The sequence below is a fragment of the Nannobrachium achirus genome (assembly GCF_963921795.1).
Source record: "Nannobrachium achirus genome assembly, chromosome: 3".
Lineage (NCBI taxonomy): Eukaryota > Metazoa > Chordata > Actinopteri > Myctophiformes > Myctophidae > Nannobrachium > Nannobrachium achirus.
Window position 1 is genome coordinate 54,929,951 of NC_137812.1, and position 13,979 is coordinate 54,943,929.

The 13,979-nt window shown below is 40.6% G+C and overlaps 1 protein-coding gene across 1 annotated transcript; it reads left to right on the top strand.

Annotated features, from left to right (window-relative positions):
- Nucleotides 1–170: 170 nt before the first annotated feature.
- On the top strand, nucleotides 171–12,995 carry LOC308281142 (stromal membrane-associated protein 1-like). The gene is made up of 10 exons (XM_080721246.1): nucleotides 171–449; nucleotides 1,954–2,087; nucleotides 2,544–2,629; nucleotides 2,918–2,993; nucleotides 3,525–3,593; nucleotides 5,010–5,085; nucleotides 5,473–5,600; nucleotides 7,488–7,674; nucleotides 8,227–8,567; nucleotides 12,274–12,995. Exons 1-10 carry the CDS (start codon nucleotides 332–334, stop codon nucleotides 12,409–12,411), a joined length of 1,353 nt encoding a protein of 450 aa, XP_080577372.1. The 5' UTR covers nucleotides 171–331; the 3' UTR covers nucleotides 12,412–12,995.
- Nucleotides 12,996–13,979: the final 984 nt, after the last annotated feature.

A 13,979-nucleotide genomic window follows, 5' to 3' on the forward strand; every position in this document is an offset into this window, starting at 1 on the left:
ACGAGATACATCTTTCCAAAATGTGTTGGTGTGGTGACTGTGGTCACAACTCCAAAAACATTGAAGACCCCTGGTATAAACTGACGCGTCACATATAAGCGTCACGTTCACTCGTCCTATCACAGGAGTCCGTCTCAGCTCCAGAATTCTTGTGGGCGGAGAGAGGATTCCGGTTCCGGGTGTTTTTCGCCACACACAGTTTCTCCTCGGGTCGGGAGGATTTCTCACCACTTGATTATTATGATCTTAAACGAGAAAGTTGTTGCGACTCACGAGTGTTTCAAGTAGATAACCCCTTTAACTCGAGGTAACAAAACTAAAAGCCGCAAAAATGACGACCCGTTCGGAGAGGGAGAAGGCCCAGAAACTCAACGAGCAGCACCAGGCCATCCTGTCCAAAATGCTGAGGGAGGAAGACAACAAGTACTGCGCCGACTGCGAGGCGAAAGGTACAGACAGAGAGAACACGCAGTCATGTTATGTATACCGGTATCTTCATTCATGATCTGTATAATTCACAACCCGGTCACTTGTTTCAAGACAATTGTTAGTTTTTTTTATTTCACCTGATTAAGCTAAGCTAAACGGCTAACTCATTTGGGTAGATGGCTCAGCAGCAGGGCAAGTCAGCTGACAACCTCCTTCCCCTTTAGCTTCGCTGAGTACTAGCTAGGTGGCTAACTTGTCTAAAAAGCTCTAGCAATATCTACACAGGGCGTTACTAACCCACGCCCTGGCCTGGTCTTAATGTAGGCCTACAGTGGTGGGACAAGTACTCACATTTCTTAAGTAAAAGTATCAATACTGCTATATAGAAATACTGTTACAAGTAAAAGTCCGGAATTCAAAATCTACTTGAGTAAAAGTAAAAAAGTATTTGCATCACAATGTACCTAAAGTACTCATTATGCAGGTTGTCCCATTTCAAATGTATAAAAATCCTTTGAAAATAGCAGATCTACAAGCTCAATAAGTGAGCTTGTAGTTGTAGATTGGCTATTTTCAAATGGCCGAAATGTATATAAGGCTTAAGTGGATTATGTATGTTTTGTAATAACCAAAATCTGCAAAGTAACTAGTTACTCAAGCTATCAAATAAATGTATTGGAGTAAAAGTACAATATTTGGATCCAAGACTGGAAATACTCAAGTACAAATACCTCAAAATTATAAAAATAAATGTACTGGGTTACTTTACACCACTGCTAATGTCTGTGGTCGGTTATACACATGTAGATACACATGTGTATACACATCTTAAAGCACATACAGTACAACTGCACATCATTCATTGGTAAGGAATGCAGCTGTTTACCTTGGCAGGTGTATGACACTGACAGTACAAGCTCATTCATGTTTACCGTAACCACCATCCTCCACTTCCTCTCTTCTACCTTCTCTTATCTCACCTCCCTCCTGTGCTGTCCATCCCTATTCGGATCCAATTATTTTAAAGATTGTGTATAAGGCGATGCTTTTTATTACATAGAACTAGGGCTGTCACGATTATGACATTTTACATGACGATTATTTGTCACTCAAATAATTGCGATTAACGATTTAATTGTGTTTTTGTCATTGACAATTTCATTTCTGCTTTTAAGTTGCACATGGTAGATATGACACATAATTACTGACATATTTGACAACTTTATACTAGAACATTGATAGTGGAAATAGCTGATCTTTTGACCTTTTATTTAAATATATGAACATTTTTCAACATAGAAACGATTATGACGAAAAATAATCACAATTATGTCCAACCCAAGGAACATAATTAATTATAGATGGTGGACAAGTCATGATTTTAACTGAGAACTAGCATAGCTCTGGTCCATAGCGATAGAAGGAGAGAACTCCCTCTAACGATATGGATCAGAGCTAAGATCAGCACACTTGAGTGACACACACTTGGGGTATAATAATAAAGTGATCTTTTAATATTTCCAGGTCCAAGATGGGCGTCTTGGAATCTTGGTGTATTCATCTGTATCCGGTGTGCCGGCATTCACAGGAATTTGGGGGTGCACATATCCCGAGTTAAGTCAGTCAACCTGGACCAATGGACCTCAGAACAAATTCAGGTTGGACTGCTACCTGACCCACATAGTTGTTTTATTCACATAAAATGTTAATTGGTTTAGGGCTGCCCCCAAATATTCAATTATTTATTTGGATGCTTGTTTGACAGGTAGTTATTCAAACATAATTTCAATATTTGGATGCTTAATTTTATAGATTTGAATCATTGCACAGTGCTGCATGCTTTCAATACGCTCCCATGTTGATCTGTTTTTATAAGGAAATGATTGGAGACTCCTGTTACGGAACAAAAGCTCTAGTCTATAGCAATGATTTAAAAGATCACATTTTTATTTAATAATTAATCTACTGACTGAGCTGTGTTTAATTAGGACGTGTTTAAATGTTGTTTTGTTTGTGAGATTATCACGGTTTATAATTGATGCACTAAATTGTCTTCTAAACTGTCTTTCTTCTACTTAACCTTCCTCTCTGTCCCTTTGGGTCCTGTTCTACAGAGTATACAGGACATGGGGAACACCAGGGCCAGGCAGCTTTATGAGGCCAACCTTCCAGAGAGCTTTCGCAGGCCTCAGACAGACCAGTATCCTTCACTGTCAAACCACTTACACAATGATAGACTTAACAGTGGTTTATATCCATATACCCCAAAAATAGAAGTGTATTATCTTAGTCAAACATGACACTCACTACTCTACTGTTATCTTTCTGACTTTCTTCTCTGGCTCCTAGTCACTTTCTCTTCTTTTATTCACTCTTTCTTTTCTACCACATTCTCTCTGTTTCCTACTCCTGTTTATTCAGTACTTGTTCTGTTTGTTTTTGCCACTAAGCTGCCTGTTTGTTGGTTTTCCTCAACCCTGAACCTCAGAGCTGTGGAGTTCTTAATCAGGGAAAAATATGAGAAGAAGAAATACTACAGCAAGAATGTGACCAATGGAGGCAGTGTATGTATAGAATATAGATGGTTTCAACAGTGTTGGTAGAAGCTGGGTGAAAACCCATGTAACATCCTGTCTGTGAGCTGTTTATACCACTAGGCAGCGTTAGTTTAAAGCTGCAATACGTAACTTTCATGACTTACCTGTTATATGAACCCACATTCCCGCGCAAGTGCCACATTTTCTACTGTTGAGCTATAAAGGAGAACTTGTTTGGGAAGCTGAGATATTTTGAATTTCATTCAATATTCTGTATAAACGTTATATTCCCCCAAAAAGTAGGCTATCGATTGCAGCAAATTTAAAACCAAATTTAGAATAATAATAGATAAAAAGTCTGGCACAGTTTGCAGTTTTTCTTGTAGCTTATAGATGGTTACAAACAGGATGTTAACCAAAGTTGAACGATGCAGCAATGTTACTGTTTATGTTTTTGGTCTGTTCAGCAATGAATGCTGATGTAAGGAACTTTGTTGAATACCACATTTTCTGTGTGGTTTAGCCAACGATTGAACTGATTTTATTTTGTGTCTCTAGCCAAAAGAGAAGGAGAGTAAGACGGAGAAGGAGGTAGACAGGGGAACCAAGCTGTCATCTTATTCCAAGGTAAGCATACCAACAAGTCACACAAACTAGATGCATCCACTTCAGTCTAAGGGTATGTTTATACTGATACGGTCTCGTTGTTGTTTTGGTGCCGTCACCAAAACATGTATCGCGTTTACACGTTGTATCGACTCGTATTGTCTGTAGGGTTGGTGTGTTTACATGACAACGCACCAATTCACGCAAAAGGCTGGCGACTTCCATTTCCTCAACCAAAGAGACTACAAGAAACTATTTCCAGCTCCTGGCAAACTGGCAGTTTGTGGCATTCAGTGGCAAACTTGGCATTTAAAAAGTCGGGCGACGGAAGATTGCATTCGGACGAGGCATCTGTAGCCTGCACAAAGTGCACAAGAGCTGGAGTGTTGCCAGATTTGCTCATTATAAGCAACTTTGGTCTTGTTTTCCTGTAAAGTCTCTAGTCGCAGGTTGCCTTTGTTTTGGCTTGTTTCTGAAGTGTAGTTGCTTATTTGGCCTTGCTTTCAACATTCTTGTAGAAAATAGCTAATGTAATAGAGCTCAAGTGGTGAAACGGTTGGGATTGTTTTCATAGAGCTGGTTGCTTGTTTCACTCACAGAGTTCGGCAACCAGAGTAGCGGTGCTTCTCTTCTCTCATCAAAATAAAGCAGCGCTATTACTATTTTGCTTTGGACTCGATTGGTATACAGTAGGATTTGAGAGTTGAGATTGAGAATATGGTATTTAGTTAAAATGTGTCACGGGAAAATGTCTCTGGTTTATTTAAGTGATACAAGCTCAGGTCTAGTGTATCCCAACGTGGAGGTTTTGGTTCCTCTCCCATTCGGGTTGAGGCTGCTGAGGAAGAGGTGGTGCTTATGACCGACGTCATCATGCATACCAGGTGGCTAGGTGGCGGTGACACACTCCCAGATTGTCATCACTCGCGTCCTTGTCATCACTCGCGTCCTATCACATGGCTGTTTGTTTACATCCGCACCTGGTGCGCGTGGCGTGAGCCATGACGTGAAACGTTTTGCCGTTTTTCCTGTTTACATGGAGATGGGATGCAGAGTGTCTTTAGATTTCCACTCTGGAAGGTGGTTTCACTTTGTTGCAGATTCGACCCCCCAAAACGCTGTTGTCCAAACTGACTGCTTTTGCTGTTTTCTCCAGAGGCCGTTGTCGTGTAAACTTGTCCTGAGAAGAGATAACATTTTATTTCATCTTAAACAAATGGTGCTGTATAATAGTTGTCTTTGGTCCGTAATGACTTTGTTTAATGTTGTTGGCTAACTACTATTTGATAGATGCTTTAATTCATTTAAACTGTGTCCACATTGAGTATGGTGTTATTACCATGCTCTAATCACTAACCTCCACTTAATCCCCACATCTATAATTTTCTTTGTTAAATAACCCTGTTTTTTGTTATTTGTGTGTGGGGGTTTGTGCAGAGTGAAGAGCCCCGAACAGTCCCTAAAATCAGTCCTGTGAAGACTTCAGAACCGGCAGTCAATCTCCTAGGCCTCGGTAAGTCTCTCCTATTGCTGTTTTTCCACACGGAGGAAGTTGTGGAAAGTGATACCTGTGTTGTAATAAAACACTTTTTAATCATCTCCATTTCTTTCTTCAATGAGAGTAGATAATCCACTCCCTTTTTTGTATTTATTTATATTGAGATGGATAGTTCAGAAAGCTGAGAAGGAAAATTTCCACCATGCCATCGATGAGCCACTAAACTGGTTTCTAAATTAATCATCTAATCGTTACCTGACCCATGGTATGGCACAATTAAGAAACTGCCCGTGAGTGACTTGAGTAGAAACGAGGAGAGACTGCAGCTACAGTGTGTTCTTCTTGTGTTATCTAATGGGGCCCACCTGTAAAACCAGTTTATTCTCCTCCTCTTTGTTGCAGATGCACCGGCAGCAGTATCGACTAACAACAGCAGTAGCACAAGTCAGAACAACAACGACCTGGATATATTTGGTCCCATGGTGTCCAATCCCCTCCCAGTTTCCACATCCACTGCTCAGTTTTCTCAGGTAAAAGAAACCCCTCACAGAAATTCTATTCAAAACACATGAACTGAATCGTGATTTGAAGACGGCCGAGTCCACTCTCAAGCCCACACAATGCTACCAGCTTTATCTTGGTATTGAACAATAGAAGGGCTAGGGAAGTTTTGCTTTCAATAATTGAAAGGTCTAAAGAACAATAGAAGTAATAGGGAAGTTTAGATTTCAAGAATTGAAAGGTATAAAGAACAATAAAAGGAACAGGGAAGTTTAGATTTCAAGAATTGAAAGGTTTCATTTCTACAGAGTTGGGAAGTTGGTTTGCAGACATGGTTTACAGTACTTAACGATAGTGCATAACGATAACGAACGTTTACTATTTTCAAACCGGCCTGAGAACCCTTTGTCTACTTTTCTTTGCAACATTGTAATTGTAACAACATTGTAATTACAGTATGTACCTGCTTCACATTACCTTTTTATTGTGAGTGAAGGAAGGATGCACTACTCTTTGTGGTCGGGTTGAACTCTTGGATTTGTACTCTTACTGACTGACATATTGAACCTAGCCTAAACTAGAGCCCTCAGCCCTGCACATGATTGTTTTCTTAGTCCTGCTCCTGACAGAGATACAGTATGTAAACCAAAGTCAAATCTCTGAATCCTTGCCTCTTACTGCTGTGTACGGCAAAAATGGTGACCTGCCAAAATATGTGACGATCTTGTGGACTTCAAATAATGCACATTGAGGTCTTGCAATACCTTGCCTTAATGCCACTAGGGTTAACTCTGTTAATAAACAAAGAAAATGCATTCGAAAAGTGATGTTAAGTGAAGTCCACAAGATGACCACATAATTTCACAGCAACAACGCCATGCTGGAGGAGGCAGAACTTTATATAGAGACAGAGATGCGACCATTACAGTACCATAGACAGTGACACAATTGGCTCAGCTCGACAGTAGGTTATTAATAGACGCATTATGAAGTGTAGCTGTTGGGAGCAACGTTCTGAAAATCTGAAATAACGTTCTCTGCATTTAGCCTTACAATAAATGTGTTCATATCATGCTAACGTAAATTACAACCACAAACGCTTCATTTGTGCTACTAGCCCTTACCCGTTCAAAGATATGAGCTCCAAAATGATGTGCAGTATGTGGGTTATGGGATGTGCACTGTGCACACAGTATATGAGGGATGGAAAGTAACTTTAACTGGTTTAATGGCTACAGAGATACTGTCCCCCCCCCCCCCCCCCAGCCCGCCCGCCCGCCTGCACACACACACACACACTCCCCCCCCCCCCCCCCCCCGTGTGTGTGTGTGTGTGTGTGTGTGTGTGTGTGTGTGTGTGTGTGTGTGTGTGTGTGTGTGTGAGTGTGTGTGTGTGGGTTTGTGTGTGATTGTGCATGGCCTGAACAACAGCGCCCCTCCCTTAACATGTGTGGTCACAAAAGGTACTGTAGGCTAAATAGATATAGATACAGCATAAAAATGCGAATATACAGCATACGATTTGTGAAAGTGACAAACGGGCTTCACAGTTATGTCAGGTGTGTTCATATGCTGATGGTGATGCGATTTCAGATCAATTGCTCGAGCCACCGAGGAGAAACGCTGGGACAGACAGACACTCACTCACTCACTCACTCAGTCAGACATTCGCAAAATTATAGTATAGATATACAGATTTTGCAGAAATGCTAATCTTGAATTACATCGATGCGTACATTCGATGTATTCGTGTTGATGTAGTGATGTATTACCTTGTGTTGATGTATTCATGCATTACCTTGCTTATTTTAAGGTGCTCTGGATTAAGCATCTGCCAAATGCCTTAATTGTAAATTGTAATTGCACATCTTAAAAAAAAACAGTTTTCCATTAATTTGCTCATTTCCACTCTGTAGGCTAGCACCGCTGACCCTGCCAGCACCCCAACACAAGCTTCTAGTACAGTCTCTGGCCAAGCAGAGCTGGACCTGTTCAGTGAAAGTAGCAACAGTAAAGCAGAGGACACGACCAAGAAAACTCTGTCCAAGGACTCCATCCTGTCCCTATATGGAACAAGCAGTGTTCCCCAACAGACACCCACAGGTGAGCATTCAAAAATCTCAACTAGACCAAAAGGTTTCCCTTAACCACAAGAACCCTAGCATCCCTTTTCTGATGTAAACGTTTGTCTTAAATAGCCGTTCTAGAAGCTTGCTTGTGCATTTTTGGTGAAGCGATTCGGTGAAGTGTTTTGGGAGAGCTTTGAAAAAAATGAGTGGGCCTACTATAGACCCCTTGTACTTGAAATGTAGATGATCTAGGTACTGAAGTTTATTTTGAATTTCAAAAGAACTTACTGGAGTGCTACTGCTATCTAGTCATTCAGATAGTTTGTATAAATTGCTGATGTTTCACCAAAGGATTACATGGCACGCTTACTTCCAAATGCAATTTTATTGAGGTACCTCGGGCACCTCTGTAGCAGAAATCTCCAGACTTCACTCTTAAAATTGCACCAAAACTATCTTAATGGATGGATCGCAACCTGGGTGATTTTGTGTTTTTGTTTTTAAATATATTTTTGGGTGAATGGTCCCTTTAAACCCATTTTTGTTAACCGTAGTTCTTCCATATGTCTTCTCTTCCCCCCTGCAGCTGGTATGTTCATGGGGCCATCACAGATGCCGTTTCCTGTCCAGGCTACAGCTGGTTACCAGGCCTACCCTGGTATGGGTACAGCCATGGCTCCACCAACCACAGTCATGGGTGCCATGATGGCTCAGAGTGGGGCAGCGATGATGCCACCAAATGCTGGCATGATGGTCGGTATGACGATGCCCAATGGCTTCATGGGTAATGCGCCCACTGCAGCTGGAGTGATGGGCATGGCACCCAGGATGATGGGACCACAGGGAGGACCGATGCCCGGCATGGTGCCTGCCCAGGGCATGTACGCAATCCAGCCTGGGCAGCAGGCACAGTGGAGCATGGGACAGGTATGGGGCAGTTATAGTACTACACTAAATGGGTTTTGGTTTTTGGTGAAGTATCTTGACTAGGGCTGTCACGATATGACATTTTACATGACGATTAATTGTCAGTCAAATAATTGGCGATTAACGATTTAATTGTGTTTTTGTCGTTGATATTTACATTTCTGTTTGGCTTTTAGGCTTTGAAGTTGTACATGGTAGATATGACACATAACCTAAATATACAAATAAATTACTGGCATATTTGACAACTTACTACTTAAAAAATAACTTTGATAGTGGAAATAGCCGATCTACAAGCTCACAACGCGTCGCGATGCGACGCGTTGTGAGCTTGTAGATTTGCTATTTCCACTATTTTTCAACATTCACGATTATGACGATTATGACAAAATAATTGCGATAATGTCAAATAATCACGATTAGACGATTATGTAATAATTGTGACAGCCCTAATCTTGACAGGTGTAGTGGTGTAAACTGTTAGGAAGTAGTTGTGTAGAGATGTGCCAATTGATCGGTGAGTGATCGCGATCGGCCGATAATGCCTCCATCGGCTTTGATTGGTATCGGCTTTGCCGATCTACAAGCTAGATCAGCTATTTTCACAATATTTATCTGTGGGACTGAATGTAACCTCAGCTTCATCTCCTACAAGTTGAATTGGATACTAAAGGACCTCAGCCTGCAATCTCCCAATGATTATACGTAATATACAATGTCAATGTTTTGTAAGAAGAATCATTAAATATATAAATGATGTTACAGTAACACAATAAATAGAAGAATTTATGGATTTGACGATTGATCGGGAATATCTGTATTGGCAGATACTGATTCCAGTTGATCGGTGATTGGCAATCGGAGCATCTATTGTGAAAGCATTCCTTGTCTCTTTTGGTGACATGAAAGCTGTAGGCGTATGTTTGTTGTCAGTAGCTTTATTCTTATTGGTATGCTGAGATATCTTTTTGTCTATCACACCACACGCTACACCAAAGACAGAAACGTTTACAGGTGCCGTTCATTTCAGCTGATTTTCTATGAAGTGAAAAATTTGCATTTTGGGCACTGAGGAACTTAACAAGCCACCTGTTTTCAACCCGAATGTGCACGTAACAGTAGGTTAATGTAACCTACGGTCGAAAACATCCGCAAGCGATTGCTAATCAATAGCTAACAACCCCACAGCCCTGTTGATTATAGATTATCCAGTTTGAGATGACAACAGAAAAATCATGGTTATACAAAGAAGACCTGGTTAAATTTTAACCCGCACTTTATGAAATTAGGTCGCATATGCAACATAATAGGTCTCACAATGGAGCCCTGGGGTCACATCCGCCTTATCCCATACTCATCATAAGACTTTCGTTGCCCCAGGCCCAGACTGTATGACGGGAGCATTTGCAAATCCCAGGAGTCAACAGTCTGGCCACGCAAGACTAGAGTGAGACCAACACTTGTTCAGAACTTCAGACAACGAAGAATTGTAATTTGTAACACATCAGTTCCATAGGATATGCTTTAATTGACTATTAAAGCAAAGATCACAGGATAGGAGATGAAGTGAAGTTGATGCAGACCGTAGCCTACTTCAGTTTGTGGCAATGTGGCGATCCATCCAAGTCTTTTTTTTTTTTTTTTTCTATTCGAACAATTTGATAAATCGCCGCTGCAGGTTAATTCACCTGCCCAGGCCGCCCTCTCCTGTAACTAAAGGGACTCGCAACACACATTGGGGAGTGAATGAACTCAGATTTCAAATCGCATTGACTGGTAATATAAACATAAGCTGACACAAGTTTTAGTATCCAGACTTGACAGCTTGTGAGACCGGGGGACATAAGCTCCTGCGTCATCAAGCTTGCAAATGCACAGCGAGGATTTGCAGAAACTGGAGATGCGGTTTCATTTTCGTTTTTACGGCTTGTACCGCCGATATATTTGTATAACCTTATTAGGCTGTTAATATTTTGATAGCATGTGTTATGGAGACGAGACATTCAGTAACTTCTAAAGCCCAAGTTCAGAGTTCAACACACCAGAAATTCAGAATCACACAGCTCTGCTTGTTTTGGATTCCACACATTAAAGTATATTAATTTTTTTATTTGTCTATTAATTATCTACTACTATTATGTAGTCTTACTGTGTGGTACATGAAAACTCCTTTCCGGACCGGTGATAAATGATGACGCTGAAGTTGGATACCGTTTCTCCCTTTAACATCTCCCCATGTTTTTACTTGAATTAAATAATGTCATGCACATTTTTCCAGTGCATAGCATACCGCAGGCCTTGTTGACTAGATTTAGAAGAGGTTTTGAAGCTCTTGCTCCTGAAATGACAGATAATTTATATGGGAAAAAGCTGTCATTTAACATGCAAGTCAATGGGTGAGAATCAGAACTTGCCAGACCTTTGGCCTTGGTCTCTGAATCACTGATCATGTGGTCTATAACAGTGAATATATGAATGTACTGTACATCCATCACTGTATGTCCATCGCCCCTGAATATTTTAATATGTACAGTCTAAAAAAAATTGAACGTTGTTGAAAAGTTCATTTTCTTCTGTAATATAATTCAAAAAGTGAAACTTTCTTATATTCTAAAATCTAAATAGATTGCGCATAAAGTGAAATATTTCAACCCATTTTACGTTCTAATTTAGATGATTATGCAGCCCATGAAAATCAAATCCATATCTAAAAATATTCTAATATAAGGACCACTCAAACAATATATTTATAATATCAACCATCTTAAAAGTATGTTAATTTATGCACTCAAAATGAATCAGTACTTGGTCTGGTCTACTTTTGAACAAACATTTTCATCAATGGGGCGTGGCATGGAGGTGATCAGCCTGTGGCACTGCTGAGGTGTTATGGAAGGACTGGTTTGCAAGTATGTTGACAAGCTTTATGGAGATGCTGATTTCCTTTTCCAGAAGCACTTGGCACCTCCCCACAGTCCCAAACTACTAGTAATTGGTGTACTGACCATGGTATTACTGTGCTTAACTGCCCAGCCAACTGGCCTGACCTGAACCCCACAGAGTATATGTTGTATTGTCAAGAGGATTAGACTCCAGACTTAACCATACAAATGAGCTTATGGCTGCTATCGGGAAAAAAACCCTGGGCTTCCATAATACCTCAGCAGTGCCTCAGGCTGACCACCTCCATGCCACGCCCCATTGATGAAATAATTTCTTCAAAAGTAGCCCAGACCAAGTATTGAGTGCATATTGCATAAGTTATATGTCAACATAATGGTCGACATTTCTGTATTATTATATTATTGTTTTAAGTGGTCTCGTGTACTACTCTTGAATTTCAAGAGCTTATATGCCATAATCATCAAGATCATCAAGCAATGAATCTAGAATACGGTATATGAAAGTTTCACGTTTTGAATTATATTACGGAAGAAAAGGTTTTTATTTTTTCCTCCATTCACATTCAACATTTCTTTTTTAGACGGTTTAGTTTAGTCTTTTCCTGGTTTTAAAGGCTGCACTACAGTGTACATTTCCTTTGCATTTGTAAAATATCTCACCCCTTCCCTACATTTTATTGCTGCTGTTATGGCTGTACATTGAGTTATGCTGTGATGTTAATGTTAGTTTTCTCTCTATATCTGTCACCCTTTCTCCCCCATCATTTCCTCTTTCTCTCTCTGGTGCCCCTCTTCCTTGTCAGATCAACCAGCAGATGTCAGGGATGGGTCTGAATGGAGCAGGGGGTCAGATGGCCTTCGGTCAGCCTGCCTCGGCTATGGGAGGCTGGGCCGCTGCTGCAGCCTCTGGCCAGACCCTCAGCACCCAGCTATGGAAATGAGCCTTCAGGGGTCGGAGGTCATTGCTAGGGCAGCATAAAGAGTAGGGAAGCATCTCTGCACCCTGCTATGAACTGATGTACAAACTGCCCGTTTCCAAATATGACCACCCCTCAGAACATGCAACTTGTATCTCTCCCCCCCCCCCCCCCTCTCTCTTTCTCTCTCTCTTTCTATTGTGTGAGCGAATTGGGAGTCATTCAGCATTGCAGGCTCGGCATTTTATGCCTGCTGTATGTTTTTTGGAGCATAACATTTATTTTCCTTTTTTGGAAAAAGAAGATATAGTCCCGATTTAAAAAAACACAACATATCGGAGAAAAAAAAGAAATGCTGCAGGACCAGTTACACAAGCTTTTATTGTATCACTGTATCATTCTGAGTTAATAAAAAAGTTAAAAGAATAGTATTTAATGGGAGAAGACGTGGCTACCATGTCTGTCAATACGCCTCCCGTATGTACAGCGCTGTATAACCTCTTTTAAAGTACCTGTGGTTCCCCTATAAAAAATAAAGTATGATAATCCAATAATGGTGCTTTGACGAGTTTTCTATAATTGATCTCTTGGCTTGCAGAATGTCCCGTTTTAACGTTCAATTAATGCAATAAATAAAAAGTTGGCTGTGTTATTTTATTCACTTTAGGAAGTCATGGTTTCTTTATTCGTAGCCTTAAATGTGTCTTTTCAATTTGTAGTTCTGTTTCCATCAGTGGTTTTAATTCCTGCGTCTGTGGTACCTTAATGCTACTTTTGATCTCGCCAACCTGCACTGCTGCTAGTATTCTTTCCTACCAGATTTCCTGTACAGCTGTTTTTTTTATCCTACCTGGTAGTTGATTACAGTAGTAGCTATCAAACATTATCGGTTTCAGTGCCAACTTTCCCTGATTCTGATTCCAACTACCCTCTTTACCTGACTTGAACCGACGAGAAAGGCATCGATAGTATAAAAATGATCGTTGCAATTGGTGCCCCCTCACTGCCCTCAGTAGCTCTTTATTTTAAACATTTCAGTTTTGATGTCAGTATGTCCAAATAAAGTGCAAATAAGTATTGCTTTCTTTCAATAACGGTTGTAATCAGGTTTTTGATGTAGCACAATTTACAGATCATCTCTGGTAGTCTAGAGAAAACCAGTAGTACCAGTGATACTGGTAGGATAGAAAAGTAGTAGTACAAGAAGTGTTACTTTAGGATACCGGTAGATACCAAAAATACAATGGCTACCACAGACCAGAGTTGAGAACAGCTGCAAATGTCTTCTTGGTGTGACCTGCAAGGTTAGGCTGAAATCCACCACTAGATGGAAGCATTATACCACCACAAAACTTTAAACCCGCTGTACCCAATTCACTTGACATCACATCAACTTCACCTACAAAGTATAGTACAGTACCAATGCCATGCTCTCCTATGCACCAGCTTTTCCTCATTCAGCATTTGTGTTGCTAGTGCAAACAATGGTTGTTTAGTCCTTTTTGGGGGGATGACCTAAACCAAACTCTGGGGTATTTGGAAAATGTGAGTCATACCTTTTGAACCAGTACCAGCTTGGTTTAGGAAAGTGT